This window comes from Carica papaya, chromosome 4 (assembly GCF_054855325.1).
Source record: "Carica papaya isolate Zhongbai chromosome 4, ASM5485532v1, whole genome shotgun sequence".
NCBI classification, from domain to species: Eukaryota; Viridiplantae; Streptophyta; class Magnoliopsida; order Brassicales; family Caricaceae; genus Carica; species Carica papaya.
Window position 1 is genome coordinate 24,822,462 of NC_142312.1, and position 22,309 is coordinate 24,844,770.

A 22,309-nucleotide genomic window follows, 5' to 3' on the forward strand; every position below is an offset into this window, starting at 1 on the left:
TAAAACAACTAATGGAGCCATTGATTTAAGTAAATACATTTAAATCTAAAACGTTTTATTCCATACTTACCATTACAGGTTTTAAAAAAAATAACCTATGAAGACAAATAACTAAGTGTCACTTTTAATTTCGTTCATAAGATCAGTAATTCTTTCTTCATAAGAATATCCCTTTATTCATGGACCTAGTATCAAGATTTGATAATTAACCTGACCGTCCCCATATCCCGTCCGGTAATGGACGGCAAAAATACCATCACTTTGATATCCCGTCCAACATGAGGGCAAACTATATCTCCCAAAATCCTTTTGGTATGGGACTTTTCAGTCCCATCCGACTAAGATAATGTCCACGTTAGGTTTTCCTATGTACCGGTTCGTCCATCATTTCCTAGGATACCCAATAAGTTTTTATTTATATGGATTCTCATTATCCAAATAACTACCAACACATACTAATATCTCATTTCATATTGACATATTAATTTAAACGACACTTAAGTAAGTGATATAGTTTAACATAGTTGAATAACCAAATAACCAGAATACCGAATAAACAATGTAGGAGGAACCAAATAACTAAAAAATCGAAAAAACCTTAAAAATTATCAATTTAAATACGTACAATATAATAGTAAGCAATTTAGATAGTACAAAGAAATAAATAGAAAATTAAGACAAATATGAACTAATCAGTTCCGGCTCCACCAATGACCTGTGATTATTTTTAGAATTTTTTTAATTTTTACAAAACATATAATTATCCATCATTAAACCTCAATTTGCCGTAACATAGAATAGGGTGAGGGATCCTCACTTGCATCAGTGTTTCGAAATGCCATACTATTTACTATGCCTCCTAACGGATTTCCGGTTTCTTTAATTTTTTCTGCGGGAATCACATACCTAAAAATACCTCAAAAACTAAAAATCGGTGTTGAAAACCCTTTCTAACCAATTTTAGGGGTTCGGCACGGCAGCGTTGCCGTGCTCCAGCGCCGGCTCTGCTGCCCACGGCGGTGATTCGCCTCAACTTGACCAGTTTTGACCAGTTTTAGTTGGTTTTACATGTATCCCTGCAAAAAAATACGTTAGGGGGACTTGGTTTAAAAAAAAAAACTGAAAAACTGAACTTACTAGCGAGGAGTCTCTGGGTGTGGCAGTTCCGCTGGTTCTCCTTCGCGATTGAGATTTTTTTTTCGACTAATCTGCACAGAAAATGATGGTGAACACAATAGTAAAAAAAATTGTGTGAAATAGGAAACATGAAGGAGCTTATTACAGGGGTTTTAGGATTTTTGGCCGCGGTGGCTCCCCCAGGCTTTACTTGCAATTTTTGACTCACATGTCATCTCTTTTGCTTTGATATGGCTGCAGGGAGAGTTGGAATCAAATTCTGAGTGGGAAGGAGAAAATTTTACCTTTTTTGGCGGTTGGTGGTCGACGGTGGCTCCGGTACGATAGCGGTCGGGAGTCGGTCTCTTTCTCCGGTGCCTGATTTTTCTTTTTTGGCGAGGAAAAGTGTGGCTAGGGCTAGGGTTCACTGAGACGCGATGCTTAAAGACTCATCTCGCGTTGATCTGAACCATCCGTTCGTGTCGATGTAGAGCGAGGAGAGTTGTCCGATCGTTGCCTGTTTAGGCCGACTGCATGGTCGAATTTGGGTCGTTCATTGCGATTAATCTCGTTTGTCCGATCGCGCATAAAGAGAGAATGCATCTAAGTTGTCTGTGCATGCGGGACGTGATCGGGACTGTCGGATCGTCAGGCACGCGGATCGCCCATGTGGCACTGATGTTAGTGTGTTTTGCCACGCGGCGTGCTCTGGTTCGTCGTGACTGCTGATGGGACCATCCCACGTGGCCAAATTCTTTTTTTTTTTTGCGATTTAGCCCATTGTTTTCAATTTTTCTTTTAAAAATAATCTGATTCAAAATTTCACCTATTTTTTTCAAAATAGTTTTCAATTTCGTCAATAATCTATTTTTTTAAAAAAATTTAATAAAAATAAATTAAAATAAATTTGAATTAATTATTTATATAATTTTTTTATAATAAAAAAGAAAATATTGGGCTGATTTTTAGTCTCGGGTAGTACAATATATATATATATTCACAATTAGAACCAGTTCAATAATCAATATATGTATATGTGTGTAGATGCACATTTATCTTGTTGGTAACGGGTGCCTTGGTGCCATGTACAACAGCTCTGTTGGATGCTTCACTTACCACTGCCTGTATATTACTATACTGGCTTCTGTAAACTAATTTTCTTCTAATTTCCTACATTTCTTTCCAAGCATTCAACACCATCTCCATCTCCATTCTTTTAATGCATTGTATACATATATATACATATATAACGCCTTATATTAATAGAAAGTAAAACTAGTCAACATGTACAATCAGCAGCTAAAAAAGTCAAACTCTCTAGTCAGCATTACAGTTAGAAAGTTGTTGTAATTAGTTAAAGCAGTTTGGTTAACTAGTTAGTTAATTTTTATTTGTATAACTAATCAGAATTAGATATTGTATATAAATACTCAATCCATCTCATTAAATGCAGAACAATTCATTCTTCTTTCCTAATATGGTGCTCTTATCTTTCCTTATTCTTCCTCTCTCAATTAATATGCATGAGAAATATCTCAATGTTGAAGTAATTTCAGAGCTTAATATACTATCAGAGTTGGATTGAGTCTTCTAATTCGTTAATTTTATGCAACTTCCTCGAGAAATAGGAAGAAACAAAATGAGAAAAATTTTAGGTCTGCAGTTTGTCAAGATTCGAACGGAAGATGAAAGAATCCAGGATTTTCACTCATCCGTGCTTGTCATTTAGCATGAATACTTCATCTGCTACATTAAATTCGCCAATAATGGAGGAGATGTATGTTAATCCATACTACCTGCATCCAAGTGAAGATCATTCTCTCCAACTCACTTCTGTAATCCTTATAGGTTAAAATTTATATTCTTAGTCTCGGGCGATAAAAAAAGCATTTATTTCCAAAAATAAGTTGAAATTCATAGATAAAACGATTCAAGTCCCGAATAGAACTGATCCGATATATGGATCTTGGGAAAGGTGCAACACAACCATCCTTTCCTGGATAATGAAGACTCTGTCACCCACAATTGGACATGGTGTAATCTCCATTTATCTTGGAAAAGACCTTTGGAGGGACTTGCATGATCGATTTTCACAAGGAGATTTGGTTAGAATTTCGAACTTACAAGAAGAAATCCAAAATCTGAAACAAGAAAATCACTCTATAAGAAAGTATTTCACATAAATGAAGATTCTGTGGGAGGAGTTAATAAACTTACGTCCAATAATTAGCCGCATATGTCAAGTGCAACGTACCTACAATGTTATTCCTTCCATTAGGAAATATCAAGAAGAAGATCAGATTATTAGGTTTTTAAAGGGACTGAACGAAACATTCAATGTAGTTTAACCCAAATCTTGATGATGGATCCTTTACCAAGCATCAACAAAGTTTTTGCCCTAGCTATTCAACATGAGAGTGCTGTAGATGCTGGGACACCCTCATATCCATATGAGTCAAACATTTTATATACAAACAGAGGAGAAGGTAGTGCTCAACAAATAAGGAATACATATATAACTACATATGAAAATTCAGATGGAATTACAAACAAAAAATTCACTAATCCTGGAAGGAAAAATACAAAAAGACCTACATGTACACACTGTGATCTTACTAGACATATAGTGGATAAGTGTTATAAAAGGCACGGGTATCCACCTAGTTACAAGCCAAAGTAAAGAAACTCCAGTATTAATAAAGTAAGCTCATACCCATCTGAGTTGGAAGCAGAAAGAAGCAGCAATAATAATAGTTCCCATGCTAAATTCAATACTCAGTGCAATATCTCAGAAGCACAACCTCGTTCATTTACAAAGGAACAGTATAATAGAATTTTGACCATGATTCAGCCTACAATACTACAATCATTCTACATATCAATAGCTTCTCAACTAATTTCAATCTATCCACATAACCAAGTAAACTTTTACCTATTATATTACATTTAATTACAACAAAAATTGTGACTGGATCATTGATTCTAGGGCTAGTGACCATATTAGAAGTTCAATTGAATTCTTTTCTTGTTTTCGACCTATAAAAGGCACAAATATTAAATTGTCAAATGCACAAACAATACGTGGGACTCATGCTTGAGATGTACACCTACAGTTACCTTACATAATGCAATCAAATTGTTTTAATTAATTACAACAACTTTCTAATTCTAGAGAATTTGACTTTTCTTTTTGTTGATTGTACTTGTTGACTTATTTTATTTTTTATTATATATACATATATATATATATATATATCGCCTTGTACATTATGCATAATGGGAACCTTTGCGTTCTCCACCTGGCTATATACAATGACCTGTAAGCCATGCAACTCTCTCGTGTGACAAATTAGTAATAAGATATTTTTTTTATTATAATTTAAGTCGAATTTGACAATTATATATACTTACCATCTTGATTTTAGATTTTTTTTTTAAAAAAGAGGAGAACCCACAATTAAATATTAAAATAAAAATCCATCCAATATCAAATCACAATATTAACCAAAACCACAAATAAATAATAAAAAGTTTATTAGTTAAAATTTTTATGCATTATTTAAATATTGTGAATTTAAATAAATAAATTTATTTATTTAATAAATATGTTATAAATTATCGATGATAAAATTATAATATATAATGTAAGATTAAAGAAATTAGTTTATTAATATATTAATAAAATTATATTAATTAAATTAAATTAATTATATTTTAATAAAAAATATTTTATAATAATTAAATTTTTTTAAATAAAATAAACACGATGGTTTATAAATAAAATTTTTAAAAATAAATAAATAAATAAATAACAAGTATAAATCATTTGCGAACATATTTCATTCTTGTCACTCTATAGCTCTTGCTAAACCAATGTCCTTAAAACGGCATCGTTCCTCTCAAAAACAACCGCACTAGCGGCAAAAGATTCCCCACCAACAAGGATACCCCACGTCATCAATCGGGCCGACCCGACAGCCTGTAGCTTAAACAAACACCGATATGGTGGGCCGGTACCAGGTCGTTTTCCTCCACCGACTGGCTATCGATATTCCTTCCACCTCGCGCTTCCTTTCTCTCGCCGCTCTTGGCTTTCAATCCCAACCAATATAATCAACTGCAACTCCATTTTCGTCTTTGTCAATTTTTTTTTTCTTTTCTTGCGTTGCCATTTTTGTTACTCTCAATTAACACGGTAACTTGACTGGAGCACGCAGTCTCGGAATGGATAGAGATTCTTCTGATGAAGACGACGATCGACAGAACCTAATCCACCAAAATGACACCAAGCGCGACCACCACAACCATATGAATACCAACACCGCCGCAAGGAGCCCGCGATCCGCCTTCAACGTCGAGGATATCGAATCTCAAATCCGACGCCGTTTCAAGTTCAACCTCAACAAGCGATACATCTTCGCCATCTCCCTCCCTCTTTTCATTGTTATCCTCTATTTGTCCACCGACATCCGCGGCATCTTCTCCACCAACCTATCCGCCTTCAAGCTCAACCCTCCCGATGGCCGGGTCGAGGAAGCCGAGCTTCGAGCCTTGTACCTCCTGAGACAGCAACAGCTTTCCCTCTCCTCTCTCTGGAATACCACAACCCGTACTATCAACAATATCCAATCTAATTCTTCTATTAGTAACGCCAATATTAGTAGTATTAGTAATAATTACAGTTCTTCGAGTTTTGCCTCAATAGCGTCGATAGAGAATGTTAAGTCCGAGGTGCTCAAGCAGATCTCAATGAACAAAGAAATCCAGCAGATTCTCCTGTCGCCGCATCGGACAGGGAATTTTTCCGAAAATGGGAACGATCCGACGGGTTTTGGCGGCTCTAGTTTGTATGATAGGTGTAGGAAAGTGGATCAGAAGCTCTCAGAAAGGAGAACGATTGAGTGGAAGCCGAGATCAAACAAGTTCTTGTTTGCAATTTGCCTGTCGGGGCAAATGAGCAATCACTTGATTTGCCTGGAGAAGCACATGTTTTTCGCTGCTCTTTTGGGTCGTGTCTTGGTGATGCCGAGCTCAAAGTTCGACTACCAGTACAACAAAGTGTTAGACATCGATCACATTAACAGTTGCTTGGGGAGGAAAGTCGTCATTTCTTTTGAAGAGTTCATGGAAATGAAAAAGAACCATGGCCACATTGATAAATTCATGTGCTACTTCTCATTGCCACAGCCGTGTTATGTCGATGAAGAGCACTTGAAGAAGTTAAAGGGTCTGGGGGTTTCCATCCCAGGGAAGCTTGAGACCGCTTGGGTTGAGGATATCAAGAAGCCTAGCAGGAAGACGGTCCAAGATGTGGAGGCCAAGTTTAAGTCTGATGATGATGTTATCACGATTGGGGACGTGTTCTACGCGGATGTGGAGCGCGAGTGGGTAATGCAGCCCGGTGGTCCCATTGCTCACGAGTGCAAGACTTTGATTGAACCTAGTCGGTTCATTCTGCTTACGGCGCAGCGATTCATTCAGACCTTCTTAGGGACGAATTACATTGCTCTTCATTTCCGGAGACATGGGTTCTTGAAGTTCTGGTACGTTTTGCATATGCCTTTTTTTTAAAAAAAAAAAAAAACAATTTTCTTTCTTTGTTTTACTTTAGCAGCTTGAAGGTTCGGTTATAGGATCAGGTTAAATTTAGTGCAAGTGTGTGTTTTCCAGTAGTTTGGGAACTTAAAATAAGTTAGAACGTGGTATCGGGTTCAAGGTGGTAATGCTGTGATTATACGTACTGCAGTTTTAACTTTCAATTGCTTTTCTTTTTGGAGGCATTAATTCGTTATACTGCACCAATGGGGATTAGGAAAGAAGACCAAGTAATTGTTGTTTGCAGTGGATAGGTGGGTACGGCTTGGTCCTTAACTTGAGATCATGTTGCAATGAAGATTCGCTGCTTTGTGGCGTTTTAGCTTAAAGATTACCTTCTTGCAAGCAGAATACAAAGTTAGGAATTTTCAAGAAACTTTCAAATTTAAAATTGAAACAAATTGTCATCATTACTTATTGAGGAAAAGTTGGTTCGTCAGACATCAAGGTGACGTGCCTCATCTTATAAACCATTGTGAGTACTTAAAAACTTTGGTAATTCAAACAGTAGGTACCCAAAGACAAGCTTTTATAACCATTAGGATTCAAGAGGACCTGTCTCCTTCCATTAGACAAAGAAAGAAGAATTAGGTTCTATTAAGTTCTTATGCTTCTCTGTCTACAACTCATTCATCTGATTTTACAAGGTAAAGTTCTTGCCCATTGAAGAGCGTGACCAATAAAGTACAAGTATTGGGATTAAGTCGAGCTATCTTTAATCTTCTGTTAGGGAGTTTCTTTCACTTTGAAAGCTCCTGTGTTTTTTCCTCCATCCAAGAGTTCCAAAATAGTTTGCAATTTGAGCCACAAGTATTTTCCATTTATAATTGCTTGCGTTCCCTCCCAAGCCCTGACTTCTCCCAAGATACATCATGCCACCATGCACTGCATTCTTTATCCCATCAACTGCAAGATTAGACTCCAAATTTGCTGTCCATGTGAACCACCAGTCCGCAACAGTAAGATCATTCTACCAAAAGTTTCCCAAGTGTCTTAAGAGACTGACTTTCCTTTACACTGGAAACTTAGCTCTCTTCATAAGGTTATCAATGGTGAAGATTCTCTCCACATTGTTCCCAAGCCAAAAAGAGACTTTTTGGTGCTCGTATTTCGGAAATTGGTTTTCTATGGGAGAGAATCCACCCCGACAGCCCTATGACATGTTATAAGCACAGTATGTAATATCTTCACCTTGAAACTTATAATCATGTGATGGATAAGATATCCCTTTAGTTAATACAGACACTTCTGGTCTATGTCTTCACCTTTATTTACCACGTTATAGCTGCTTATGATTTGAGATTATATATAGAAAATAGGTTGTTGCATTGGGAGATAGTTACTAGCAGGCATATAAAGGGAGGTAAAAAATTGCCTATGACGTCATATAAGTTTCAATAAATACTTAACTTTTTTAAATAGATTGAAAGGACAGAAAAGGAAAGGAAAGGAAATGAGTTCTTGGTAAAGAAAACGAGGGGAAAAATATTTCTGTTGGTTGGATAATTAACTAATAAATGAAAAAGCCAAAGCAAGAAAATAATTATTGTAATATTTTATTTCATTTAGCTTTATAACGGAAATGAAAGGATTAGTTATAAAAAATAACAAGTTGGGTGGTTAAGAATAAAATAAAATATTTCCTTTAGAATCTGTGTCATTTCCTTTGCCTCATTTCTTCCAATTTATGGGAATGGAAAAATTAGAGTTATGAGGGAAAATGAGCGATGCTCATCATCTCTCTCCGTCTTTCTTTTATTATTATTATTTTTAATGCAACCAAGTTAAAGGATTGTGAGAATTCTATCATTTCCCTCCACATTCCTGAGTTCAAACATAGTGGTAGAGATATTTGGGAATGCAGGTTTAGACATCTGGGCTCTTCTTTTAGGGGTCAGAACTTAGAGCATATATGGAAGAACAGTTATCTTTTGGATTGGTTAGGCGATTGGGGTTGGAATTTTGTTTATATCCAACAAATTTATCAGAAGTAGAAAGATAATTTATTTATAAGTATAATCACTGATTTTTACTTTTGTCGTGCAACCTTTTTGTTTATTTAGATTGTATCCTGCTTGTCACTTGTCGAATGAGGATGTACTTTTGACTTGAAATATCAATTATAGACTTTGTTTGTGATGGTTTCAAAAGCAGCATTCTAGCAAATACTTTGTCACTATTTGAACATTTAGTGGATCGCTAGAGGATACTTTGCAGTTTTAGCTTGTAGGTGCATTTGCTTTCCTGGGTAGCTAACCTGCATTAGCTATTGTTGATAGTTGCACCTCTCTATCACTTACTTGGTTGCCTGGATATTAAAATGAATCATAATTCTTGTCAGTTATTCCAAAGAAAGGACGATTTCAAATTATATTTTCAGACAATAGTAGTTGTCCACGGAATTGCATGACTTAAGTGGGTTTTGGGTCTTGCTGCTTTTGAGAATTGCACCTTTTTAGTGGTCTTGTGTCTAGTGTATTTCCATGTGCCGCTTGCTGTTAGTTTCTGATATTGTAGTTTCCTGAATTATGTTTTTTTTTTCTAACTTTGCCAGTAATGCCAAAAAGCCAAGTTGCTTTTATCCCATTCCTCAAGCTGCAGACTGCATCACTCGACTGGTTGAAAGGAGTAATGCACTGGTTATATACCTTTCCACTGATGCTGCAGAAAGTGAAACTGATTTGCTTCAATCTCTAATTATGTTGAATGGGAAGACTGTGCCACTAGTTAAGCGACCGCCTCGTAACTCAGCTGAAAAATGGGATGCTTTGTTATATCGACATGGTCTTGAGGGTGACTCTCAGGTGAGATTTTAACTGTGGCTTCAATTTTTTGCTTTATGTACTGCTTCATGCTCATTCTTTTTGGACTTGGAGAAGGATTCTCACTTGCATGATTTCTTCATCCAATGTTGTTTTTTCACTTCTGCATTAAGAAGAAAGGCTGAGTATCCATTGCGGTACATATGAAGCTCCCAACTATAGGAGATGTATATACACACACAACATAGGCATGAGTGAAGGTAGAGGCAAGAACAAAGAAAGAATTCCTTACATAGTTGAGCAACATGCTACATCAAGCAACTTCTGAATTTCTGTCCAAGAACTCAATCTAGAAACCAGTGGTTTTCTTTTATATACTGGGTTAAACAAAGGCTAAAAATTATAAGACTATCTCCTTCCTTTCACCAGAAGTTTTCTGTGAAATATAATTACCAAAAGCAAGTCATCAACCTAAGTGAATTAATGAAAGCAGAACTACTTCTGAGACTGTGAGTTTGTCTCTTAGAGAGAATTGCTTGGCAAGATTAATCACGATGAAGTCTATGATGTATCACTTGCTGTTAACTCCTCTTTATGAAAACAATGCAGATACTGTAGGTGAACTCGGAAATTTCATGAATTGTATATGAATAGCATTTTACTAAAAATTTCCTAGTTCCTGTCCTCATTCCCAATTAATTTAGTAGTAAACTTTTGGAATCTTTTGACTTTGTTCTTTTTAACATTGTAAAGTGTTGAACACATCTTTAGGTCTTAATGAGGCTTACATAGCATGGATAGCCAAAAGGTTTTTTCTCTTTTTTAATTATACATACAAGTGTATTGGCTAAAAAGTCTGCATTAACACACACATCTTGTTTTGTCTTTCCTTATCTTGAAGGTGGAAGCAATGCTGGATAAGACAATCAGTGCTATGTCTAGTGTTTTCATTGGAGCTTCCGGATCCACTTTCACAGAGGACATCTTGCGGCTTAGGAAGGATTGGGGAACATCTTCAGTTTGTGATGAGTACCTATGCCAAGGTGAAGAGCCAAATTTCATAGCGGATGACGAATAATAGCATTGAGGTACTCACTCAGTTGTTTACAGAGAGTTTATTAACTTGTATTATTGTGTATTATAATAGCATTTGCATTCTCTTGTTCATCAGTTCGATAATTGCAATGTTCTCCATTTACTTTAACGTGAGTTACTGCCCTAGTAGCGTAAGCTCCATCCACCATGTGTTTTTTTTTTTTTTTTTTTTTTTGTATCATTTGCTGGTGGTTGATGATATAAAACAGTCGAGGCTGTTGTAACATCAGTTGGTGGGGGCTTTATTCATAGATGTCTAAAGAAAAGGAATTAGAATTTTTTTAGATGCTTGCTTGTAAATATCTTTCGATAAAATAAAGATTTATTTTTTATGAACTGTCTATTATATGGAGGATCCATGTATAAAATACTATTTGCTTACTGGGAGTGTTTTTGGCGAATTTAAACCCTTCATAGAAGAAACTGTGTTATGCTTTGAGGGTGAAGAGAAGGTGATTACATGATATTGACTGTTATTTTTTATTATTAAAATATTGATATTATTATATTCAATTTTTAATCAATTTAACCGCGACAAATGAAATATGATTCATCAACGTATTATCTCGAATTCGACATAAATCCCATAAAAAGTTCTATTGATTTCATCGTCTCTTACAATTTAATATACTTTAACTAGCAATTGCAGGAATGTTCTAAAAAACTAAGCAGAGCTTTATTTTTTGTCTAGGAAGCATTGCCCGAATTGGGAGTAAATTTAGATTCAAGATCATGTCATTAGAAAAATCTATAATCTTTAAACTGCATATAAATATACTAAGTCCAAATCAATAATAATTGAGACATCAAAAGAACCAAAGTACTCATATTTGGTGCTTTATGAAAAATGCCACAAAATTGTAGTAATCATGGGATAAATTTAGCAATTCTTTTGTCGGATTCCATAATAGTCCACGGGTGGGAACTTCATCTCTACAATGACAAAATATACTGAGGCATTTCATGCTTACAATTCGATTTAATTTTGTTGGAATTCAAAAAATGTTGTTAAACTTGGTTAAAAGAGTATACTACAAAACAAAGTATGACTCTGCACTACGAGGGGCAAAACATTTTTAAGTTTAGGAGTTAAAAATTTGGTTCAAGTTAAGGAATAGAAGTTTCGGTTCAGTGTAGTGAGAATCTTTAAATTTCAACTTAGTTTGCGTAGAGGAGGAGCATGAAGTTCGTTTAGGCCGAATAAAAAGGTTGTTGGTTCAGATGAAGATGCAAGAAAGAAGCTTAAGGTTCAAACAAGAAGAAGAAACTAAAGAAAAAAAATATAAGAGATTATACTGAGTTTAAAAAAGCGGATGAACTTTTTTTTTTTTTTTTTTTTTGTAAGTAAAAACGATACGTAAATTAATTATTAAAAATAAGTAACGTTTTCCATTTATTGAGGAACCAAAATAAATGTAATTTAAAATATTTTATCAAATTAAATTAAAGTCTTTAATTTAATTTAATTTTTATTCCGAACAAAATATATATTTTTATTTTTATTATTCCAATAATTTAATTTTATAAAAATTAAAATTATAAAATTTACTTACATTAGAAAAATAAAATTGATTAATTTCTATAATTTAATTTTATAATCATTATTTTACTTTACATTTACAATAAATAAATAAATAAGAAATAGATTTATCTTGCTGGTACTCTCGAGAATATGATCATCCACGTGATTTTACCGTCAAACACGAAAAAATAATAGTAAGAAAAAAGAAAAACAGAATTTAATTTTATTTATTTAGATAGGGAAAGAAAGGGAAACCCATCACATTCCCACTCTTCTTCTCTCTCTCTCTCTCTCTCTCTCTCTCTCTCATTCTTCCATCTCTTCTTCTACAACTTCTCAAGCCCTCTCTTTTATTTACTCAAGTCTTTGTATTCTACATGCACTAACCATTTAACCATTTTTAAGCCTCGTTTCTCGGTAGAAAAAGATTCTCTCTGCCCCTTTTTTTTGGACGACTTTGAATATACACGGCTGATCCTTTTCAATTACCCAAACGGGAGAATCAGTCCTGCTGTACCAGATACTTCTTCTTCTTCTTTCTTCTTTACGATGCCACTTGTTTGCTGCTTTTTATGTAGTTTTTAGAAGGGAAGGAAGAAACTATGAAGGCAAAATTGGTGGTGTTCCCAATCAGAGGGAGGAGTTGGTGCTTCAGCAGATCCATAGATCAGGCTACTTCTCAATCTGCCTCTGTTAATGTCCCCTCCACGGTTACTGACCTATGGAAGAAGATTTCCTCTGATTCTAAGCCCATTAATGCCAATGCTGAGCTACTCGTGGATTTCATCTCCAACAAGGTGCTCCACATGTCTACATTTGTTCATAAATGTCTTACCTTTTTCATTCATCAATCAGAAAAAAGGATCCCCCCCCCTTTCATTATTCAAAATGTTGATGTGGAATTTATTATTTTTCATTTTTCTGGATGGTAGATGAATAACGCATGGATGGGTCTGGAGAACGCGCCTGAGGGGACTTTGAAGAATAAGATTCATGGGTGGGTGGATATCTCTATTATATTCTTTCAATGGTCTTAAAATTTGTGTGTTATTTAGGATAGGAATTTCTAGGTCAGTCTTAGTTTTATTTTTCTCTTTAAAATGATTCCAGTTGTTTTTTATTAATGTAGGTTGGGATTGCGGCTTCTGGCACGGGTTAAGCCTTCTGAGATTTTCTTGAAATCTATATCTAAGGAGGTTACTAATGTCCAAGTTACTTACCCGTCAAGGTTTTCATTTAGTTTTGTAATTGTAACCTTTTATATGCATTTATGATGTATGGTTGTGTGACTGCAATGCTCTTGGCTTTATTGATCAGATTGAGCACTTTAATGTTATGGTTGTCTTACAAGAGGCCCTACATTCGTCTTCTTCCAGTTTATCTTGCAATTTTGACTTCGATTATATCTGTACTGATGTTTTACATTAGAGATATTTTCATTAGATGCCTTATCACCCTGGTTTCTTAACATAATAGATGATGTGCTTTCCAGGGATTAATAGCATGGTACATTGTATTTTTTTCTAAAAAAACATGCTACCATAACTTTTTGTTTGGCCCCATGTTAGCTCTTTGTGAAAGCACAGAAACTTTGATGGTGTTTCCGCATAGGTCGTTATTTACTGTAGAGGCAGACTTGGATGAACTTATTTTATATTTAACTGTCTCCCATGCATTATTAAGTAAATCTTTTCTAGAAGAGTCCTCTTTATATCTGTAGAAATCTTTGCACTAGACCACTAACATAAGTCTATAATTCTGGCATAAGATTTCATGTCATTCTGGGTCTTTGTTTCAAATTTGGGCATCTTAATGATAATGTTTGACAAATTTGCAGTTTAAATGCACGGCTTGTTCGACGAAGATTGAGGCACACTGCCATGAGGTAACTAACTCATCAATTTGAGCTAATACTTAACTTGCTTTCCTAAAGTAGTTTTGCACGTATCTGAGTTCTGTATTGCTGTTTTTCTTTGAAGAATAAGGGCTAGACTTACTTGTAAGGACGTAGATTAGAGAAATGAAACCAAATACTTTGGTATTTGCTTTACTTTCTCTTGAATCACATAAAGATCCTTACAGTGAAGACTCTGTACTGGAACTACTTGAAAGCTTTAATTGCCTGATGGATTTTTTTTTTATCTTTTAAAGCTTCAGTGCTGTGAATTTTTTTTCTGTATTCCATTTTTAAGTAGATTTTATTTCTATACATTATGTCATTCTAACAAGAAACTGCTGTCTGAACATCAGGGGAGCAATTATTCATAGGAAATATCTTTACGGTTCTGTTTCATTACTCCCGTTGACATCTGCATTGACTGTACGTATGTGTTGCCTTAGAGGTTTTGTTCTGTTTATTCTTATGCTTTCTTTAAAATCTTACTTGTCTTCTTTCATATAGGTTTTACCTCTTCCTAATGTACCATTCTTTTGGGTCCTATTTCGTACTTACTCACACTGGCGAGCTCTCCAGGTGTGTCTGGTGTTCTTGAGCTTTTTAAATTTAAGTATTGTGAAAGTTGTGAATCATTTTTGGATCTATTTTTGTAGCCAGTGTGTATGACAAACATTCCATTTTCATACTTCTAGAAAATTAATTCGGTGTATAATGAAAATTTTGATTCTCGACAACATCCAGGCCTGCACTGCCTGGACTTTCTTTTAGTCATTCAAGTCTAGGTAAATATGAACTCTTTGCCTGCATGTCTAGAGTTATTATCTCACAACTCCCATATTTTGTTTGTGTATCAAATAACTAGTTTTCTTTTTAGTTAAATCAATTAGTCTTCTAGGTTATAAACCATTCTTTGATTGAATAAATTACACCCGCCCTTCCCTCCTAGGGTATAGGTCCGAGCCCTAGGTTGTTTGCCTCTTGTCATTGAGCAAGCAATTAAAAAAAAAGCCCTTTAAGTTTTGTTAGAAATAATTGTCTTGTATTTTCATTGAATAATACGTCTCTATATACAAGTTTTAGGAATAAAAAAAAAAGAAAGCTAAACTTAATTACAAATAGAGTATTTTATTTTAATACTTTTTAACCTAGTTTAACCCCATTTATATATAAAATACATTTTTTAGCGCACTCTCGCAAGCTGGGGAATAGATGTTACCCATCTCTAGCTTAGTAATGATAGTCTAAAATGCTGAATTACTCAAATATTTAATCAACACATTTGTAAGTTGTAACTTGGTGGGCACGTAAGGAGTACATATCAAACCACTATCTAACTTCTTCTTGATAACATACTTATCAACTTCAATTGTTTTGTCTTATCATACTGTACAAGATTGTGAACAATGTTGTGACAGTAAAGATGCATTAGGCCTTTCTACTTGACTATTAGATCTTCTAGGAGTTTTTTTAACTATAATAACTCACATATCTCTTGTACTATTATTCGAAATTTTGAGTCTGTGCTTGATTTTGCAATTATATTTTATTTTTTACTCCTCCAATGACCACATTACTCCCAAGGAAGGTACAATGATCTATAGTAGAATTTTTGTCCTCCATTGATCCTGTATAGCCTGCATTAGTGTAAGTTTTGAGGATTAACTTGTCATTCCTTTTAAACATTATGCCTTTCCCTGGTGTTCCTTTTAGGTAGTGTAATACTCTATAGGCTGTCGATAAATGTACCTCTTTAGGGTTATACATGAACTGACTTATCATACTCATTGTATAGGTAATGTTAAGTCTTGTATGTGATGGGCAAATCAATCTCCAAATTAGTCTTTGGTTCATCTCTTTATCTATTTGTGTGTTCTCTTTAGTTGGTTCCAACTTATGATTGGGGGTCAATAGGTATATTAACTGGTTTACATACTAGTATACTTGTATCTTTCAACAAATCATTTACGTATTTCCGCCATGAGATGAAAAATCCTGATTTTAAATGAATTACCTTCGATTCTCAGGAAGTACTTAACTTTTCCCAATTCTTGGATTTCAAACTTTTTGGCCGGGTAGCGCTTAAGCCTATGTTTTTCTTCTTCATTCTTGTATCTCTCCGTGCAAGAATGCATTTTTAACATCAAAATTATTATAATTGCTAGTTAAAGTAGGCAGTTTGAAATAGAAAAACTCAGATTGTATTCATTTTGCAACTGGCACAAATATCTCTCGATAGTCTATATCATAAGTTTGGGTATACTTTTGGCTACTAGTCTTGTTTTGTAGTTTTTAGTTGTTCCATTAGCCTTAGATCTTATGGTGAACACCCACTTGTATCCCACAGCCTTCTTTCCTTTAGATAAGTCCACTATGTCCCATATCTGGTTATTTTCTATTGTTTGTATTTTAACAATTATGTTATTTTTCATTTTTCACAAGATAATATTTTAAATACAATGTTAGAAGTAAACTTAGTATTAAGACTCATGAGAAAATTTTTGTGGGGTTGTGAACACTTGTCAAAGCACGTAAATTGTATAATTGAATACAATTGATATTTGGTTAGGGTTTTTGGATTGCAATTGGTACATTAAAATCAGGTTGGCTAGGGTTATCGGAACTTACTTATGTTCCAGAACTTGTTTCTGATGCTTGACCCTGCCTTAGCTCATAATCTAGATTCTTCCTCATTGAGTACACCTGAGTAAATCTTGGATTATGTAAGGCTTTTTGCGTAGGTTGAGTGGGAGGGTTTCCTTCTGGTGGTGTAGGTGGCAAAGCTGGTTTGGGAGGTAATTGTGGAAAGTTGAGGTCCATTGAAAGACCTATACCTTTATCTTCTAATATAGACTCCCCATGAAAATAAGGTTGGGTGAAATCGGATTATCTCGCAACAAAGGTAACATTTGCAACATATAAAATTTTTGTGTAGACGGATGATAGTACGCGTACCTCTTTTAAGGAGTATCCCACAGACATGTTTTTTAAAGTTTTAGGATCAAATTTCCCTCTTCAATGGGTATAGATATGAACAAATATGACACATCCAAATATCTGAGGGATTAGATGGTTTGTGATGTTGGGTTCTAGGTAAAATTTGGAAAGGGCTTCCAAAGAGATTTTAAAATCAAGGATACTTGAGGGAAATGTAGTAATAAGGGCTGTTTTGCTCCAATACTGTTTAGGAGCGTGTTTTTAGGATGGGAAGGTTTGGGTAGTAGCAAGAAGGTGATTATTCTTTCGTTCTACCTCCCTATTTTGTTGTGGAGTGTGAACACATGATGATTTATGAATAATTCCTTCTTTGTTGAAAAGGAAGATAGTGTATGATGAAAAAAGTCTTTTGCATTATCAGTACAAAACCTTTTTATGTGAGTTCCAAACTGAGTTTTGATTGTTTTGCAAAATTAAGGGGTTATGTGACTCACATCATATTTTGCCTTAAGTAAAAAAAATCGCATGACTCTAGTGCAATTATCAATGAATGACAGAGACCATCAAAACCCATATACATTAGAAGATTCGGCAGGTCTGGCAAAATTACTATGGATTAATAAAAGAAGAAATTTGTATTTTTTATTGTTACTGGAAATGTTACATGCTTATATTTAGCAAATTTGTACACGTCACAATATAAATTTCTATCAATAGAGTATTTAAATCAAGAAAAAAACTTTTGAAATGGAAAAGGAAAAATGACCAAGTTGCTTGGTGGTAGAGCATATCGTAATGGCGGAGAGAGATAGTGCAGGTACATCGAAGTAGAGTATAATTCATTCCGGGTTTCAGTATGTACAATAATCTTCCCCGAATTATGATCCTAAAAATCACAATGAGAAGAAAAAAAGTTATTTTGCAGTTCAGGTCCCTAATTAATTTAGTGATTGACATAAGATTAGTATAAAGTTTAGGGACATGTAACACATTTTCAAAAACTAGATTAGAGCTAATCTTAATGGTATCAGTTCCTGTAATGGTGTTTAGAGACCCATTCACAGTAACAATTTCCTACTACTTGGGCATGGAAAATGTGTGTAAAAGTGCCTTGAGAAATTAATCATAATATCGTTGGCCCCTGAGTTTATAATCCAGGATTTCTCAAATAGTGGATCTAAGAGATTTAAACTACGTGAATGAGAAAACATACGTGAATGTGCTAACAGACCTTTACTTTTGGACTTCTCTAGGTCCTCAAGTCTGTTTCTTAGCCATTCAATTTCAATTTTCGATTAACTTGGGTCAGTGGATTTCTCTTCATCCTGGAGATTAACTACATGGACTTGTCTGTAAAGCTTCTGTTGGGAGTTCTTGTACCCTCATTTTGGCTGTAGGTAATGTGCTTCCTGTGGTGTTTCTAACATTTTTTTTTGGTGCGTTGAAACTTCTTACAAAAGGTACACCACAAATTGTCCTTATTCTCTTTGTGTTTTCATTATTACTTGGCTCTTTTCCTTGTTGATGTGGTTTGGAGTATTTATTTGCTATTGTTGAATTGTCAGTAGTGTGGGATTCTAGCATAATTTCTCTCTTGCTTTCTTCAATACTAATCAGGGATACTACCTGATTCAAAGATGACATCTCTTCTTTTCCTAGGATCTGAATTCTTACCTGATCATATTCTTCGTTTGAGTTCTGCCACGAATTGATATGTTTTTTCTTTTTCCAACATCTTCTTCAGGGTAGTGGCATCTTTGCTACTTTCCATAGTGAAGTAATGATATTGATTAAGCTCCTGCCACCAGTTTTTTAATAGGTTGGCATATTTTGTGATCACTTCGTTCCCTATTTAAAGCTAACCAAGTTTTTATAATCAGATCATAGATTAGGGCTGCTTCTTTTACTTTAGAATAAATTTTTACTGACTAGGTCCTTTACTTCTCTTATATTAGGTAAGAACATAATAATATTACTTATCTCTGGTGTCATTGAGTTTTAGAGGCAAGTCATCATAAATTGAACCCTCTTCATCCCATGGATCAAAGTTTGGGTCTCTGGTTTTGATCCAGTGACTAGAATGCGACTGATTTTTCTTCTTTCTTTTAGAATGATCTGAGTCAATTGTGACGAATTCAAGGGGGTTTTTCCCATTGAAATGATAAGCAGCCTCGATGAGCTGGAATTCTCCATTAATTTGTGCAGAATTTCCCATGTAAGAAATTTTGCAAGTGATTTGAGATGTAGTATTTGATATAATTTAGGTTTTAGGGCAATTAACATCAATTAAGTAAACCAAAAAATAAGGGTTTTACCGGCTGGAGTGGCTGTGGCATGGCTGGGCAGTGGTGGCTGATCAAACTGCAGCTGGACAGTGGTGGCTGTATGACAGGGGTGTCGCTGGAGACAGGTGCGGCTAGGGGGCGAGGAAGCACCTGGGCAGCAGACACAGCTAGAGGGTCTGCGCAGCTGCAGGTGGCTGATCCTGCGGCTGCTGGTCATGTTGCTGCTGGTGGTGGCGCCAATGCTGGTGCGCGGCTACTGGTGGCAGCTGCCTGGCTTCTTTCGGGTTATAAAGCCTGGTGGTGGCTGGTGTTCCGACAGGCTATGAAGGTCACCCTTTAGAATTTTATTTTTTTCTGGCAGTGAAGGTCAAATAGAACTTTTAAGAGAGTTCTGGTTTTTAAATCTGGAGCTTTGATACTGTGTCATGAATAATTATGTTATATTCTCATTAAATAATACGTGTACTTTTTTTTAAATACATCCCTATATATAATAGCTACAATTAATCACAAAGATTGTATTTTACTTTAATATCTTTTAACCTAATTTAGCCGTATTTATACATAAAGTACATTGTTTAACAGTGTTTGAAATGCATCAAAACAAAACCTTGATTGAGCTTTGATATGTGTATTTAAGAGTGTATGACCAGTAGAAGAGAAGATAGAGTTGCCTAAATGACTGAAATGCACTTGACAAAAGACTTGCTCTCTCCAAGATAACAAAAGTTGTAATATTATCAAACTCATTTGTGCATCTGCTGGTCATTCATCTTTTATTGCACTGTTTGTGGCTTCTTTTGTGTATTGTGTTGATTTGAGTTCATCATCTGGTATATCAGTGTGGTTGGTGTTGTATTGGCTTGAATATATCATCTGGTATATCAGTGTTATTGGCCTTGTAGGGAATTTTTCATAAAGTTTTAATATACTTCCGTATCAGAGAGAGTTTAGTAAAAGCAATAGTCCAATGATTAAACCTAGAAGCAGGAATCAGAGAGACTTCCAAAAGAATGCATATATTGAAAAGGAGCACCAGTGTTAGCATATAATCTCACATGGATCTTGTCAGACAAAACATTTATTAAGCAAAATCCAAAGAACTAGTTTCAGACCAGTTATCATTTTTAGATGTTATTTGCTTAAATTCATGGTTCTGCAGTTTCCTCATGATTTCCGTGTCTTTATATTGATGTTTCAGGGAAGTGAGAAGCTCGTACAGCTACTTTCACATGAATTACAGGCTCAAAACTCGAAAACTTCCAACGGGAATGAGAGTGTCAATCAGCATGATGACTCTGAGCACGGAATCAACAATTCTCAAGTTTCCATATGTGTAAGTTCAATATGATTCAATTCACATGATGTTTGTTTTAATTTTTCCCTATGTGTAAGTTTCATATGATGTCAATTGACAAAGAATACGAACATTAGGAAAGAATTTTAGTAAATGAATTACTTCAAAGAAAGAAAACAATAACGAACACTAGTAATGGGCTCTTGTTCATTTGAAAGTCTGTACTACAATTTTGATTTCTCATACATTTTGTGAGTTATCGTTACAATCCTATCCATTAGAGCTATAATTAGTCTGACAATGTTTTAAGTTACTGAAATAAGGATTCATTTTCTTTTTCCCCTAAAGGTGTTGCAGCCATCAAAAGAACTTGAAAAACTGACTCGTCATGGGGCGGAAAATGGTGGCCTTAGCGAATGCGCTATTTCAAAAATCTGCAAGACCTTTCATCTGAACAAGATTGAGGTTTTAAAGTACAGGGATTCACTGTAATTGCAACTTTTTCACTTTCAATGTAACATAGACAGGTTTTTTCCGGAGGAAATGAAACAAGTTTCTACACGAAGTCACTGTGACTTTTGTTTTTGTTCATCGTTAGGTCATTAAACACGGATTTTGGTATATGTTTAATGAATCAACTGTAAAGATGGTGCTAAGCCAGTTTTTATTTAAAAAGAAGATGGTCCTAACCAGGTGCCATTAGACTACACTTGGAACTGAATATTACTGGGAGAAACTGTGGTTGCTATCACATGAAGTGAAGAAACTGTAGTTGGGATCTTCAGCCAAAGCCGGGGTTAATACTACTGCAAATGAATTGTTTGTCTTGTTTTCACTACCCTACGAAGGAAAAGGAGAGTTGAGTCTTAGCCATTCTTTGTGATCTATACTTGTCTGTCTTGTTGAGCACCTAGTGCCCTAAATGTTGGATGTTGATATTCAAATACTCAATTAAGCTATACAAATTTTGTCTGACTACCATACCTTTGTTCGTCTCTAAGGTATCTGTAGTAAACTTTTTCTCTTTTGATACCTTGCTCTTAACTTTAAAGTTATACAGTCATAAAATACTGCTAAATGATTTATTTCTGTGGATTTGTACAGATAGAAGATAGGAAATTTTCATTTTGTTTTTTGGTCTTTTGATGCTTCATAAACGTGATAGCAAAATTTTCAAGTTCGTTAATACTTCATAATATATTGAAGTTGATTAATAAGAAAACTTCTGTAAATAAAGATATGATAATACTTGATCTTTTGAGTCGCGATTGAAATATCAAAATTCTTCATATCTAAAGAGAAGTTAAAACATGTGTTAATCATCTGATTTTAATAGGTTTTATCAAATTATTGTCTCACTTGTTCCAACTTAACACTTATAATACGACTTGGGTTTATCTGATGCAATATTAGTTATACTTGTGTCATTTTTTATTTTAGAATAATAATAATTAATTGACAAGGAATTGAAGAAGGTAATTGTATGATTTTTTTAAAACATGAGAAAATTAGTGTGTATTTTTAAATATATCCAAAATTTTACCCAGTTCACTTCAAAAACAATTCCTAAATATTTTATCTTTTTTTTTCTTTGTTCCTTTTTTCAAGGAAAAAAAAAAAAAAAACAGAAATCAACCCGATAGTCAATTGAGACCGGAGTTGCCCATTAACGGCCCATTGCATTACAAATGGGCCTATTTCTCTTAGCCCATAGATTATAAGCCCAAGTAAGTACAAACACGTGCTATTCACGCGCGATTTTGGCCTCTCCTATAATTGCACCTCCTCCAGTAACCATGTGTTAAA

General features: G+C 34.8%; 2 protein-coding genes across 3 annotated transcripts; both read left to right on the forward strand.

Moving 5' to 3' along the window:
• Window positions 1–5,129: 5,129 nt before the first annotated feature.
• LOC110818367 (O-fucosyltransferase 36-like) lies at window positions 5,130–10,900 on the forward strand. Its single transcript, XM_022047229.2, has 3 exons — window positions 5,130–6,659; window positions 9,266–9,515; window positions 10,375–10,900. Exons 1-3 carry the CDS (start codon window positions 5,341–5,343, stop codon window positions 10,549–10,551), a joined length of 1,746 nt encoding a protein of 581 aa, XP_021902921.2. The 5' UTR covers window positions 5,130–5,340; the 3' UTR covers window positions 10,552–10,900.
• Window positions 10,901–12,401: 1,501 nt separating this feature from the next.
• LOC110818480 (K+-H+ exchange-like protein) lies at window positions 12,402–21,210 on the forward strand. Of its 2 annotated transcripts, none has more exons than XM_022047380.2 (8): window positions 12,402–12,887; window positions 13,023–13,087; window positions 13,220–13,318; window positions 13,928–13,975; window positions 14,341–14,410; window positions 14,492–14,563; window positions 20,408–20,542; window positions 20,852–21,210. In XM_022047380.2, the coding sequence occupies exons 1-8, from the start codon at window positions 12,693–12,695 to the stop codon at window positions 20,993–20,995; spliced, it is 828 nt and encodes a 275-aa protein (XP_021903072.1). In that variant the 5' UTR covers window positions 12,402–12,692; the 3' UTR covers window positions 20,996–21,210. The 2 variants fall into 2 exon arrangements, with proteins under 2 accessions (XP_021903072.1, XP_021903073.1); XM_022047381.2 differs by having other exon boundaries at window positions 20,861–21,210.
• The last annotated feature ends 1,099 nt before the right edge of the window (window positions 21,211–22,309 follow it).